The sequence below is a fragment of the Sitophilus oryzae genome, unplaced genomic scaffold, assembly GCF_002938485.1.
Source record: "Sitophilus oryzae breed Bouriz unplaced genomic scaffold, Soryzae_2.0 scaffold_732_pilon_pilon, whole genome shotgun sequence".
Taxonomy (NCBI): domain Eukaryota; kingdom Metazoa; phylum Arthropoda; class Insecta; order Coleoptera; family Curculionidae; genus Sitophilus; species Sitophilus oryzae.
The window spans coordinates 1,132,062-1,147,985 of NW_022147343.1; the positions used below are offsets into that span (position 1 = coordinate 1,132,062).

General features: G+C 32.0%; 1 protein-coding gene across 1 annotated transcript in view; it reads left to right on the forward strand.

Moving 5' to 3' along the window:
• The window catches only part of LOC115888343 (roundabout homolog 2-like), a 291,181-nt gene that overhangs the window by 248,609 nt on the left and 26,648 nt on the right, over nucleotides 1–15,924 (forward strand). The window contains exons 3-6 of the mRNA XM_030908048.1: nucleotides 10,159–10,440; nucleotides 12,588–12,851; nucleotides 15,368–15,520; nucleotides 15,684–15,808. Coding sequence (XP_030763908.1) covers nucleotides 10,159–10,440; nucleotides 12,588–12,851; nucleotides 15,368–15,520; nucleotides 15,684–15,808 — 824 coding nt within the window. The remainder of the gene's footprint in view (nucleotides 1–10,158; nucleotides 10,441–12,587; nucleotides 12,852–15,367; nucleotides 15,521–15,683; nucleotides 15,809–15,924) is intronic.

Consider the following 15,924-nt stretch of genomic DNA (forward strand, 5'->3'; position numbering starts at 1 on the left):
ATATCTTCCAGGACGTAGACATAACAGACTTAACTCACTCTTTCATTCATAACTAAGGGTTCTCATCCCTCTATCCCGGATCAAAAAGGGATCAAATGGTCTTTAAATAGAGAAAAAAGAACGCCTTGTCTAAATCGAAAGAATCACTCCCCTGATCGTACCGAACTACCGCCGCACAAAGGCCTTTTTTGTATTCGTGTACCGCGGTACCATATAGTACTTGTTTAGCTTACCAACGGATTTCTTCCACTTGAAGACGTCCGTACGTTTTGATGCCTAAACTCCGATTAAATGACTTGCATTCATCAATGCAGCCTGTCAGGAGGTTTGATAAATAACATGTAAGCCGTGTGGCATTGAAATAAATCTAAAGTTCACTTATTATTATTTAGACGTTTTTTTTTTATTTAGTTTCCTGTCAAATAAGAAACTAATAATTTATGTTACGTTCATGGGTCACAATATACAGGGTCCGGCAATAGTGCGTCGGGCATTTGTAGTTCTGTAGCTCCTAGAATAAAAAAACTTGGGAACTTTGTTTAAGTGCAAACCTAAAGTATTGTTACGGATTCCGTGGGTCCACTATTTAAACTCACGATAAAATACTTAACGAATTTATTTGTTTCACTCTGTACACACAACTTATACTATTTACAACACAACTAACGGTATTTCGCGGTATTTTCAAACTTTAGACTTCAAACTTCAAACTTGTCCAACTGTCAAAGCGCGGGCCTTATATACCCCCTGGCGGTTGTTTCTAGATTTTTCTAAAGAATTCTATAATTTTCTTTACTTTCTGGCGAATGCGCCAGGTTCCTCAATGCACGTTGAGATTGTTTAGCAGTATGCAGTTATGCAACCAGTAATACACCTTGACAGTATGTACATGGATGTATTTCAGGAAAATATTTTAACTTGTATAAGGTAGATCAAAAAAAAGTGTGACAGAAGAAATATTATTATATTTTTATTAGATGGAGAATTAAAAAATGAAATCTTTTTTATATGTATTTAAAATATTTCAAAAGTTTTGGTTTAGCAGATACACGCAGTATTATTTCAAATGGCTCTTTCAACGGTAAAATACGAGAGAAGAATCATTAGGTGGCTTTGATAAAAATTTTCTGTGGAAAATTTCATATGAAATATAAAACCGCAAATATCTGCAAAACCGTTAAAAGTTTTAAAATACTCTAAATAGAAAAAATGTTCATTTAAAATTCTACATCTATTGAAATAAAAATATACAGGGTGTTCCATTTAAAAAAATGAAGTAAAATCTATACTAATATACTATAAAATCCTTAAGTGACTGACATACTGATTAATCACGATCCTGCTCAAACCACTCAACGTAAGAAGCTCAATTTTGGCATACAGGTTGATTCTAGGGTGTAGAGGTTCGATAAGAAGGTATTTTTCGAAATTCCAGTTCCAAGAGGGTGAAATCACCCCTCAAATATTACAATATTTTTTATTTAAAAAAGCGGTCAAGTTTCCGAAAAAACACTTAAACACGTATATTTTATTTTGTTGTTTTACATATTTTAAGATTTTTTAAAAATGTCTACAGGGTGTTTAGAAAAATCTGGTCATTGATTAATCACGATCCTGCTTAAAGCGCTTGACGTAAAAAGCTGATTTTTGGAAAACAGATTGACTTTAGGGTGTAGAGGTTCGATAAGAAAGGATTTTTCGAAACTCGAATTCTAAGAGGGTGAAACTATCCCTCGAATATTAAAATATTTTTTATTTAAAAACCGGTGAGTTTTTCGGAAAAACTCTTAAACACGTATATTTTATTTTGTTGTTTTACATATTTTAAGATTTTTTATAAATTTATACAGGGTGTTTCATAAAATATGACCATTGAGTAATCACGATTCTGCTTAAACTGCTTGATGTTTAAAGCGGATTTTTGGCAAACGGATTGACAATGGGGTGTAGAGGTTCAATAAGGAGGGGTTTCTCGAATCTCAAATTCCAAGAGGGTGAAAACGCCCCTCAGATACGATTACAATACTTGTTATTTAAAAAACGGTTAGTCTTTCGGGAAAACGCTTGGACAAGCATAATTTATTTGTTTTTTTTTTACATATTTTGAAATTTTTTAAAAAATCATACAGGGTGTTCTAAAAAGTTGGGTAATTTCTTAACCACGATTCTGCTTAAATTGCTTGACGTAAAAAGCTTATTTTTGGCAAACGGATTTTTCGAAAGTCAAATTCCAACGAGATGAAACTACCCCTCAAATATTACCAAGTTATATAATAATATCGCCATATTGTTTTTTTCTCATGCTGACATAAATTTTATCCAGTTTGTATGTTAATGGAAATTCTTGCTTTGCTTTATCATCACCATTACAAATAATAAATGATTAATTCGACGCGAACGAAGTCGCTGGTACACGCTAGTATATGTATATTCTTCAATAATTGTTAGTCCATACAAGTATAAAATGTCTATACCACTGTAGCGGGTTCATCTCTTCAAAAAAGTCCTACGGGTATAGAAAATCTACAAAATAAATTAGTTATTTTTTGTAAACACTGCTGCGATCCAACCGAGACTTTGTCAGCATTGGTTTACTCACCAACAAATTTGCCTAATGGACAAAAAATGCTTAACGTTTCGGGAAGTATATTTCAAGTATATTTCTTCCCGTCGTCGGAAAAAACACAAAGAACAAAGACAAAAACTATTTAAAATATCTAAATGCAACTATTCGAGAACACTAGCTTTTTTCAGACAGATGCGTCTATAAAAACCTTTGTAGTTCTGTTAAAATCAAATTTCATACAAGTATGTTATATTTATTTTTCGAAGCTTTTAGCTTAAATTTATTTTAACGTAATGCAGAAGAAAAAAAAGATTATTCAGTATTACCGGATAAAATACTTGCATAATTTATGGAATTTCGTTTTCTCTTTTTCTTCCTTTGTTTTATATTTAATCTCCAGTAAAACTCTGCTATAGAAAACCTTATCTCCGAATAAAGCCGAATAAAATCAAGAAAACGATAACAAAGTAACTTCTCCCTTCCAAAAAAAAACACCCAAACTTTTCTCCCTGTTTGGAGTAATTAAAACAGATTAGAGACTTCAGTTTAAGAGGGTGTGTCATTCGGAAATGTTCCAGAACCGTTCTATCAATCCTCACACCGTAGAAATGGGAGTAAATGCGGTTAAAGGAGGAGAAATGATATAAAGGAAAAAGATTCGGGTTGCGATGCCTTGATTGATTAAAGTTTGAGTTTCGTATTCCGTAACTTTCAAACGGCCATTAATAAAATATAGATTTCCTCTCTTTCTAGCCAGTCTAAGTTGTACGAAAAGTTTAAATCTTTCTTCGCGGTGATTTATAGATCTTTATAGGAGAGAATCCGGGGGGTGGAGGGCAAATGATTTCAGTTTTACAGTAAAACTAGTAAATGGAACGAATTCTCGAGCTGGCAAGGATACGATTCAATCTGCTTTAAATAACGATAAAGTCGTATAAAGTTTTTAAATTCGTCATTTCTTTTTTATTGCATCATTACCCTTTATTATAAAAAATGATTGATTCTTTTTCAAAATTTTATTTGGAGATGTTTAGCGAAATAATTCAGTTTTATCGAAATACGTAGAAAATGTTTTCTTTTTATTTCTTTTACGTTTTTATATTCATTATGATTCTTCTTGCATTCTTTATTTTTAAGTACAAGAAAACTAACCATTTTATCTAAATCCTTTAAAAGTATTTTTTTAATAATTATTTAATATGTGTTTTGTTGGTGCTCCATAAGTGAAATGAATTTAATTCAATTAAAAAAATAGAAGTGGTATTCTAGAGAAAAAAATAATATCAAGAATTCTATAAAATATCACTCCCTTATCTGTCTCTATTTCTTTAAAATCCCTACTAAAACTCGACAGAAAAATTGGTTCAGTCTATCCTCAAATTATGTCGAACTTAATTAAGAAAACGACAACAAAATAACTACGTCTTTCCAAAAAAAAACACCTAAACTTTACTGTCGGTTTGGAGCAATTAAAATAGATTAAGAGTCTCCAGATTGGGATAAAGTGTCATTCGGAAATGTTCCAGGACCGTTCCATCAATCCTCACATTGAAGAAACGGGAGTAGGTAAGATAAAAGGAGAATAAGAGGAAAGGGGAAGGAATAAGATAAAGGAGAAAGATTCGGTTACGATGTCTTGATTGATTAAAGTTTGAGTTTCGTATTCCGTAACTTTCAAACGGTCATTAATAAAAGATAGATATCCTCTCTCTCTCTCTAGCGAGTCTAAGTTGTACGAAAAGTTTAAATCTTTCTTCGCGGAGATTTATAGACCATTATAGAAGAGAATCAAGAGGGTGGAGGGTAAACAATTTCAGTTTTACAGTAAAACTGGTAAATGGAACGAATCCTCGAGCTGGCAAAGATACGATTCAATCTGCTTTAAATAACGATAAAGTCGTATAAAGTTTTTAAATTCGTCATTTCTTTTTTATTGCATCATTACCCTTTATTATAGAAAATAATTGATTCTTTTTCAAAATTTTATTTGCAGATATTTAGCAAAATAATTCAGTTTTCTCGAAACACGTAGAAAATGTTTTCTTTTGTATTTCTTTTACGTTTTTATGTTGATTGTGATTCTTCTTGCCTTCTTTATTGTTTAAGTACAAGCAAAATATCCATTTTATCTAAATCCTTTGAAAGTATTTTTTAATAATCATTTATTATGTGTCTTGTTGCTGCTCTATAAGTGAAATGCATTGAATGCAATAAAAAAAAATAGAAATGGTATTCTTAAATAATAGCAAAATTTCTATAAAATATCACTCCCTTATCTGTCTATATTTCCTTAAAATTCCTACTAAAACTCGACAGAAAAATTGATTCAGTCTCCCCAAATTAAGTCGAACCTAATTAAGAAAACGATAACAAAATAACTACGTCTTTCCAAAAAAAACACCTAAACTTTACAGTCTGTTTGGAGCAATTAAAATAGATTAAGAGTCTCCAGATTGGGAAAGTGTCATTCGGAAATGTTCCAGGACCGTTCCATCAATCCTCACATTGAAGAAACGGGAGTAAGTACGATAAAAGGAGAATAAGAGGAAAGGAGGAGGAATAAGATATAGGAGAAAGATTCGGTTACGATGTCTTGATTGATTAAAGTTTGAGTTTCGTATTCCGCAACTTTCAAACGGCCATTAATAAAAGATAGATATCCTCTCTTTCTAGCGAGTCTAACTTGTACGAAAAGTTTAAATCTTTCTTCGCAGTGATTTATAGACCATTTTAGGAGATACGGGGATAGGAGAGAATCAAGCGGGTGGAGGGCAAACGATTTCAGTTTTACAGTAAAACTGGTAAATGGAACGAATTCTCGAGCTGGCAAAGATACGATTCGATCAGCTTTAAATAACGATAAAGTCTTATAAAGTTTCTAAATTCGTCATTACTTTTTTATTGCATCATTATCCTTTATTATAAAAAATATTTAAAATAATAATTAATACGAATTTAATTACGAAAACGAAAACAAAGTAATCCAAACAAACAAAAACAACCAAACTTTTCACTTTGTTTGGAGTAATTAAACCAGATCAGAGTCTTCGGTTCTATTCGGGAATGTGCTAATAGCTTTGTGCTCAATCATCATGTTCCAGAAACTAGAGTAAGTACGGTAAAAGGTGTTTCAGGGGAAAAGGGAAAGAATAGGGACAAGGAAGATAGATTTGGTTGCGATGTCTTGATTGATTAAAGTTTGGGTTTCGAATTTCCTAACTTTCAAACGTCTATTAATGAAGGATTTAAAATATTCTCTCGTTCTAGCCAGTCTAAATTGTACGAAAGTTTAAATCTTGTGATTTATAGACGATTTTAGGATATATTGGGATAGAAGAAAATATCGAGAAGCAAAGTAAACGTCGTCAGTTTTACAGTAGAATTGACAAATGGAACGAATTCTCCAGCTAGCAAGAAAACGATTTAATCCTGCATTGGGTATCAATAAAGTCGTCTAAAGTTTATAAATTTGTTATTTCTTTTTGACTGGATCATTACCCTTTATTTCAAAGAATCATTCGTTCTCTTTTTGACAATAATTATATTAGTAAATATTTATAAAAAGAATTCAGGTTTCTCTCTCTGTCCTTATTCCTACAACAGAAATGTAGTTGCAAGGTTAAAGTGATGTGTGTAGTTTGTCTCCATATTTCCCTGTCTTGTGCTTCATGTACCAGCATGTGCAGTAGTCTATCTGTGAGCCTTGATAGCTGGTCTATCTATCGGGAGGGCGAGCGGCCTCTTGTTTTTTTTTCTTGGAACCTCGCTGTGACCTCGCCCTGTGTTATAAGTACTATTTTTTTTTGTTTCCATACTATACTAATTGTATGGAAAATACATTCATTTATCCTTCCTCATCATGAAATATTTAAGTGTACATGATTGGATAGAAATTGAGATATTTACTTCTTGGTTTACGAATTGATTATTTCGTCGGGCAGTCAAGAGAATTCTGAGCATTCGTCGCCAGCAATATACCTCAGTTGCGTCATTTTTCTTCATTTCTGACAGTCCCATCGTCCAGAACACGGAGCCATACTGAAATAGTGAAAAGAGTGAATAAGAGCCTCCTTTTTTAGTATTTTGATATGTTTTTGTTTAATTCAGGTTTATATTTATTATAATACGTCTTAGACAACTCTTAAGAATAAAGTGGTTCCACCACGTCTCAAACGTATCGGTCCTTGAAAAAAGCTAGCTGCGAGAGCGTTGAAGTCATGATTACAAAATCCCGCTTAAGATGGGCTGGTCACATATGCAGAATGCAAGAAAACCGTCTACCAAAATATCTGCTTTTAGTCGTAGCGGTAGACCAAAAAACGTTTCAAATCGTGATAGAATAAAACCGCTTGGCAGAAAGTGTACTTACATATAGTAGGTTGATTTGGCCCGCAGCACCTTATCAGGAGTGGAAGCAAATTCAAAATGGCGGAATTTTTCAAAATGGCGCAGCTTAACTTAATTCTTATGAGACTAATGGGGTTCAAATTAATAGAATAGCAATTTTAATTTTTATAATTTATTAAAAGTACAGCGTTTTTAAGAAAAAAAATAAAATGGCGTGAGTTTTTACAAAATGGCGCCGGATACCATTTCTTAGTCTTCGGAATCTTCTAAACTAAAATAAAAAATTAAAAAGAATAAATCTACTCAGAAACTTTTTGTTAGTCTAGCTCGGAAAAATATAAAAATATTTAAAAATACCAACTTTTGAATTACACTGTTGGTGCACATATCTTTGCAGGAACTGCATTGCAGTGTATATGGAAGACCATTTCTTTTGCATTTACACCGACTACTGCTACATCCAGTTTTACAGAGCATTTAGCTAGCTCTTGGCATGTCTGCCATACATTTGGAAGAACAGACCATAGACTAGTTCACTTTGAATTCTTTTCAACCCAGCCCCATCGCTTAGGTGATGGCGTTACGTCATCCATATCGTAAGATTGGTTGCAGTGCTAAGTGGATTGTACATCTGAACAGTGAAGCTAGCAAGAACTTTGACGACATCGTCCGGAGTGGAAGACAGTGATGGGCTTGATATCGCCTGAAAAGATTTGGTTGTCTTATCGCTCTGAGAATTTCATGTTTTCCAGACAGACTTTTTTTCTTTGTAAGAAAAGAAAGACACCGTGTCACATCCTGTAAAAGCATGAAACCCAGGAAGAGCGCTAGCCTTGTCGCCAAGAGCATCTAAAATATGATTTTTTAGGCCAAGTGTGTTATTTTTGTGTGAGAGGCTTACCTGCCATAAGATGTGCTGCTAAATATCGTCTCTTTGCACCTGTACCAAAAAGAACCCATAAATTCTGGAGACCGAGAGATTTAAAAATTTAAATTGTGCGTAAAAAGCTATACATAGTACTAGTACATCAGTATCAACTGTTCGCACTACCACGTTCTGAGACCCATGCTGCACCGCATCCTTTAAATGTAATATTATTCTGCCATCTGCTTCTTCTTTAGTACTAAATTTTACACAATTAAGGGATGAGTTTGCCTTTACTGATGAGTAAATTATATAAAACTCTTACGACGCGCGAAAACTTCACTGGCCAGTTCTCGGAAGATAGAGGTGGATGCGTTTAGTCTTTAGTTAGTTTAAGTTTTTACGTTGTACAATAAAGTTCTGAATAATAATTGAAATATTGTAAAATAATTGTGGATTTTTAATAAGTGGATTTAATAAAGTCAAGTCGTTGTTGTACTCAGTGTGTTGAATTATTGGGACCTGCGGATAGAGTAAATTCATAACAATACTTAATGTAAAAAGTTTATATTTTAAATTTATTCTTCGGATTTTTTTTTGTTTGGTGGGGCAGGTGGGGTAGGTGAACGGAAGGGGGTCTTCTCACAATTACTTTCTTGGTGCGCTACTGCTTGTAATAAATGTTTGATTTGAACCAAAACTTATGTCTCGCGCGTAGGTGATAGAGAATTAGCTCGCAACTATACTAATTAATACAGAACTAAATTCCGCCATTTTGAATTTTATATACTTAGTGTAGTATTTAATATAATAATATATAAAATAATGTATAATATAAATGTATAATTCTAAAAAAATGCCGCAATTTTAAATTTGCCTCCACTTGCAATAAGGTGCTGCGGGTCAAATCGATTGTTTATGTGTATATACCACCTATACCAAGTGGTTTGCTTCTATCATTATTTGAAACGTTTTTCGTGTATTTGGGTTCTACCGCTACGACTATTTACGGTAAGCTTAAAAAAAGAATATTTTTCACAAAAACTTAAAGGGGATAAACATGGAGAATGATTGGGAAACAATAGATCGCAATGGAGAACAATTATAAACTCAGTTAACAGCGACAACCAAAAGGTAAAGAGGCAGCAAAGCAATGAGATTTTTGAATGTCCAGAGTGCGGTAGGCAGATAACATTACGTATTGGGCTTTTCAGTCACAGAAAAGCTCATGAATGAAAGCGCCTTGCCTAACCATCTTCTGGTTCGTGTCAAACACTCGTCAGCGAGTAATGGCAGTAGTATGTATATTTAATTCAGGTTTAATCACGGCGAAAAAAAATATCTTCACAATTTTACGATTTTTATAGTTAATATTGATTCTGACTCTTAAACTGTTACCTAAGATATCACTCACTTATTATTTATCACTCACTTTCTTTATAATATATTTAAAATCGCAACCATTATTGGGTTGAATAAACACTTAGTCCATCTCCAAATAAACCCCATAATAAATAATTGAAACAATAACAAAGCAAATTTTTCTTATTAAAACAAATTAGAAAATCCTGTTTGAGAAAGCATGTCACTTGGAAATGTTCCAGAACTCTATCAATCCTCACGTTGAAGAAACTGAAGTAAGTACGGTAAAAAGAGGATAAGAGGAAAGAATAAGAAATAAAATAAAGGAGAAAGATTCGGTTACGATGTCCTGATTGATTAAAGTTTGAGTTTCGTATTCCGTAACTTTCAAACGGCCATTAATAAGAGATATATATCCTCTCTTTCTCGCAAGTCTGAGTTGTACGAAAAGTTTAAATCGTTCTCTATGGTGATTTATAGACGATTTTAGCGTTGCAGGAACTATGGAGAGAATAGAGGGATAATAAGAGTAATCGTCTCAGTTTTAAACTTAGAATTGGTAAATATAACAAATACCTACTCCAGGTGGCAAGAAAGCAATTCATTCCTACATTTAGTGCGGATATAGTACTTTATAAACTTGTCTTATATTTTTAAATGGACAATTACCCTATAATGAAAAATTACTCATGCTTGTTAATTTTTAGATTTTAATAATAAATAAATTTTTGATTTTCATGTTTTATTTTGGATCAGGATTTTTCTTGCTATTCTATATTTCCTAACGCTGTGCTGGTGTCTTTTAAAAATTAACCAACTTCTTTAAACTAAACACTTGCCACTTTCAAACACACTACCGAACAGATCGCAGCAACCAGCAAACGGCCAGACCTGTGAAGCTGTGACCATTAATAATAATTAATTTTGAACTAATACCATTAAATACTGCAAAATCTCTGCTCTAAATTACTGAACGACCTTATGTTATGTGATAACATTATGTTTCCTTTTGTTACAGTATTACGTGATGAATTCAAGACTGTACCGACTGACACTCGAGTAGCCTTAGGCGAGACAGCTTTGTTACAATGCGGTCCACCCAGGGGATTCCCAGAGCCTACCCTGGTTTGGAGAAAAGACGACATAGAGATGGAAATCGATGGAAAACGATTGCGGATCGTTGATGGAGGCAATTTAATGATATCGGACGTACGTCACCACGATGAGGGGAAGTATCAATGCGTCGCTCACAATTTAGTAGGCTCAAGGAAGTCACCAGAAGCTACACTGCGTGTCTATGGTAAGATATCAATTAACAATGTTTACGGTTATTCACTGATTATTAATGAACAATAAAATTGCAATTAAATCGGCAAGTAATAATATAAATTTTTATACAGGATGGTCCGAACTGTATTCCGGAAACTTCGGCAGCATATTCTGGAGATAAAAATAAGTAAAAATGTTCGTCTAAATGTATGTCCAAAAAATACATTTCGGAGTGTAGGAGTTTTATTTTTATTTCGATTTTTTTCAAATAATTTCTGAACTAACGTCAATATTTGGATGAAAATTAATGTTTGGGAGTTTTTTGACGTGAGAAATTTGATTTTGATGTCAATATGATTTCTATTTGTAGTGGGCACCACTTACATGTGTTTTAACTGTTTTGAAAAGTAATAACTTTTCATCTGTATCTGTATAAAACTACTGAGTGAAAAAATATACATTTCCGTGACTTTTTATGCAAAAAATGTCTCTTGGTAAAAATTGCTATACGAGCAACCATTCTCAAGATACATATTTAGAATGGAAATAGTCAATACATGTCATTATTAACAAAAAATAAAAATGTTGAGTTATTTGACTGAAATGATAAATTGGGGAACTTTATTTTTTTTTAAATTAATCATAAATTTTTCTTCGAAAAAAATGATGATAAATCAGTTTCTGTTGAACTTTTGGTACAAAAACATTTCAAATTGATGATTTCAGTCTAATAACTATTTAGTCAACGTGTTTAATTTATGTCAATGATGACAAGTATTGATAATGTCAATTCCAAATATGTGGAGAACCATTACTCGTAGCGATTTTTACCAAGAGACCTTTTTTACGCAAAAAACGTCGTAAATGTATATTTTTTTACTAAGTAGTTTTATACAAGTACGGACGAAAAGTTATTTTTCGGACTTTTCAAACCAGTTAAAAATATGTAGGTGGCGCTCACTACAAGTAGGAGTCATATTGACATTAAAATCAAAATTCTCATGTCAAAAAACACCCAGACACCAATTTTCATCCAAATATTGACGTTACTTCAGAAATTATTTGGAAAATTTCACACCTCTACTTTTCAACCAATAACATGCTTTAATGTTGACAAGTTACCATGGCAACTGAAAAAATTTCCGGAAATTTTTTCGAGGCGCCACGAAACTTTAGTGGAAATTTTTTGACAGTTGAAAAGGTAAACATAAGATCTACAATCATAATGTGAATGAACTACAATATCTATATATTGAAATATTACCCATTTGAGTTTTAGCATTTGATGTAACTAATTAAAAATATAATAATATTTGTTAATATTATTAACAAATTGAAATTATTTTAAAATGTCATGTTGGATTAATATTTTTTTTTCAAATTTAGGTGTGAAATTTTCTTACCGAATACCACGCAAGCTTAAATTATTCCTGGAAATTTTCTTTCGGGCACGAATATTTTAGGAAAATTATCCCTCGTCTTCGACTCGGGATAATTTTCAAAATATTCGTGCCCTCAAAAAAATTTCCGAGAATAATTTAAGCTCTTGTGATATTATAAGTGAAAAAATCGAAATCAAAATGAAACTTCTACACCCTATATTTCCGAAACTAAGCATTTTAGGACATATATTTCTACGAACTTTTTTACTTATTTTTATCTGCAGAATATGCTGCCGAATCTAACTTTCCGGAATACAGTTCGGACCACCCTGTATGTCCCTACCCTTCTGATTCTTAATTTTCAAAGGTTTTGTTCTGCTGTCTGAAAGCTATTTGTCCAATGTACTCTTAGTGGGAATTTAATATTTAAAATATACATTTTGATTTGCTATCTTCAAAATGAGCACAAAATGCTTGTTCGTTGTTCGTTAAATTTTTGTACTTAGTACATAGTCATATTTTCAAGCTAGTATGCTTGTCTGACCACTCCGCTTGTTTCCCTGGCATATAGTGTATTTCAGACCTTATAGGGATTAGGTTTTCATACAAAAACTTTGTATGAAAACCTAATCGAGAATGTCATATGGAAAAACTAATTATTTTTAAAAATAGTATGCTCCTATTTGTTTAGCATTTATTTACTTACAATATATTTGTATAGCTTAATTACTTTTTTACTATTTAAACAATAATATGATTCTCTTTATTGTGCATTTTTTCTTGTCATTTATTGCAGTCAAACCAAAATTTATCAAGGAACCTCAAGATGTGGAGGCCCTAGCAGGTCAAAGAGTTGTCTTTAAGTGTGCAGTAGATGGCGATCCAGTTCCTAACGTCGTTTGGGGTAAGGATGATGGAAAGATGCCCCTGGGAAGGGTTTCAGTTCTAGAAGATTCCCTTCAAATAGAAAATGTCCAACCTGCAGATGAAGGCTTCTATGTTTGTAAAGCTGAGAATGAAGTTGGAAGCATCACTGCTAAGGCCTCTTTGGTAGTCAATTGTACGTATACATTAAATATAATTATTTTATGTTGAAAATGGTAAATACACTAGATTATACGTTATATACAGGGTGAGTCAAATAAGTACAAATATTTTTAGGGGTAGTAAATTTTGGCCCCATAAACACGGCAATAAGGTTTTTTGGCGAAAAAAAAATTGAAAATTTTGATTTTTTTTTAGTTTTTTTAATTTTTATGAAAAAACATATCTTCATAATATAGCGACATAGGTAGTATGTTAAATTTACAAGAAAGAAAACCCAGAAAAGATCCAGTGGTTCCCAAAATCTATGCGAAAAATATATATTTTTTTAATTTTCAAAAATATCGGTTATTTTCTTGTTATTTTATACTGATTTGCAAAACAGTAAAGAAAACATATGTTTCTTTTATTGAGTTCTACCAGCCCTGAAAATATTTGCACTTATTTAATACTTACCCTGTATATATATTTTTGTTTAAACCAGAAATTAGAGTTGGGTAAAGTTATTATTTTTATACAACAGTTGGAAGTCTTATTGATTTTTATAAATAACGGCTTAACAGGCTTTTGTTCATTATTTTTTTTTAGTAGTTAGTAGTTTTATTATTAGTTTGAACAAAATTTGAGTACATATTTCAATAATAAATGAGTATATTCTAATAAACATTTCAATATGACAATACAGACGCCTCACTGTAAATGTATCCATATTTATGAAGAATATACATTATGTGTATCTATAATACATAATGTGTATCTACAATCCTCCAAGAATAACAATAAGCAAAAAGAAATAATAAAATAAATAAGTACATCCACCACCTACAACAGTTATAATTCTACAACAAATATGCCAACAACTTTTGTTGATTCTTCTGAATTAAAAAAATATTTCAAAAGTTTGAACAAAATTTGAGCCACAACCTGCTACAACGATCTTAATTTCTCCATGCGGGCCATGTACATTCTGTACTGATATATTTATATATGTTACTGTTTTCATAACTGTAATTTTTTGGAATAGCTTTTACAAGCTTTATAGAAATTCGTGGTGTAGCAACCCTGACATTACATCAAGAGCTATCGCTATTGGTGCACTGATATGTTTAAACCTTTATATAACCAATTATTTAGTTACAACTGTTACTGTTGCAAGCTTGTATTTGCTATTTACACTCACCGGCACGAAAAACGGGCATCTTAACATTTTAATGTATTTTAAAATTTTATATATTGTGTTCTAGTGAACCGATTTTGATGATTTTTTAAGAAATTTGTAGCTAAATGATTTGACTTTTTAGTATGTCTCTCTAAATTAAAAATGAATGTTCCCATCTGTCAATTATATGAGGGAAAACAAAATGTTGACATTTTGGTAAAAGTTTGGAACACGCTGTGGAGTAACTTGAACAACAGAAACAAGGCAAGAAATGTAGCAATTATTTTATCATCTGGGTGTATCTTTTCTCGATAGTTTGTTTTTTGATTCATCTCAATAGCTGTATTTCTTTTGGAGATATTCGCTTTTGAAGGCGACACTAACAATTTTTCGTATTTTTTTCATTAAAACCATGCTTTTGGTTTTGGTCCTAGTCAATAGACCTATAAAGTAGTGTTTATGATTTATGTAATGTCACTGTCTTTGAAAAGTCATATTATGATTGTCTGTTGTGCAGTTACTCTAGCAGAGTTTTAAGTTTTAAAACTTGATCTCTACCATGATCAATTAAAGCAGATATAGCCGATACTTCAGTACTTAAAACTATTCTCTACTAGAGCAAACGTCAAATAACAACAATAATATCACTGTTCAATAACAATGACATTACAAAAAGAACGCTATTTTAGTGTTATTAAGTGTGTTGATGAGGACCCAAAATCAATGCTAAAATTGCTGTAGATCATTACTGTATTATTTCAAAGCGAATATGTCCAATAAAAATAAAGATATTGAGATGAATCAAAAAAGAAACTATCGAGAAAAGATGTATCTAGATTTTATTATTTTTATAATATTTTATTATATTATACTATTTTTAAATTCCTTGCATTGCTGACTTACTCCACAGGGTGTTTCAAACTTTCACCAAAATATCAACATTTTGTTTTTCCTCATATAGTTTACAGAATAAAACTTCATTTTTAATTTAGAAATAGATACTAAAAAGCCAAATACTTTAGCTACAAATTGCTTAAAAAATCATCAAAATCGGCACAATAGAACAAAATATATTAAACTTTAAAATAGGTACATCAAAATTTTAAGGTGCCCGTTTTTCATGCGGGTTAGAGTATACTCGTATAATACTAACAGTGGTAAAATATATAGAATCAAATAAGAAATATTATTGCATAAATCATAATAACCCGTATCTAATATGCCTAGTAACTGGCCAAATGCGTTTTTCTCTAAACTAAACTAAACTAATTTTAATTACTTTTCTTGACCTACAAAGCTTGTCAAACAGATGCATCAAACTCTGGTATAAAGTGTAAATTCGTACGTTAGTTAAACCATTGTGATATTTCTAGCTCCGCCGGTATTCGTCGAGAAGCCCAAAGATCAAAAAGCTTCTCTAAATGGTGTTGTGGAATTTCATTGCTCGGCGAATGGAAACCCGAAGCCTTCAATGTTCTGGAGTAAGGAAGGTTCGCAAATACTGATGTTCAGCGATAATTCTAATGGTAAGACACGCTTATATTGAATATTATCCGTAGATATTGTTTAAAATATGGTAGAAATAATTAAAAAATGATTCCTGTACTAGATATGATTTCAGTACGTAAAAAATATCAAATTTCAACAATAAAAGATATTATTGGTTTTTAATTGATGCCTATTTTTAAGGACATATGCATGTCAATGCTCATGGTACCCTAAGAATCCAGGGGGTCCAGAGGGAAGATGCTGGATGGTTAATTTGCAATGCCCTAAGCGTGGCTGGTTCTAACAGTGTTAGAGCCTTTCTCCAAGTAAGTATCTTAAAAATGAACTTTTTATGTAAAATGTGTTATTTTTACAATCCAAAATTATTTTTTTAATGCAACTGCTATCTGCTAGAGTTGAGTTAAAACATGAATTCACTTTC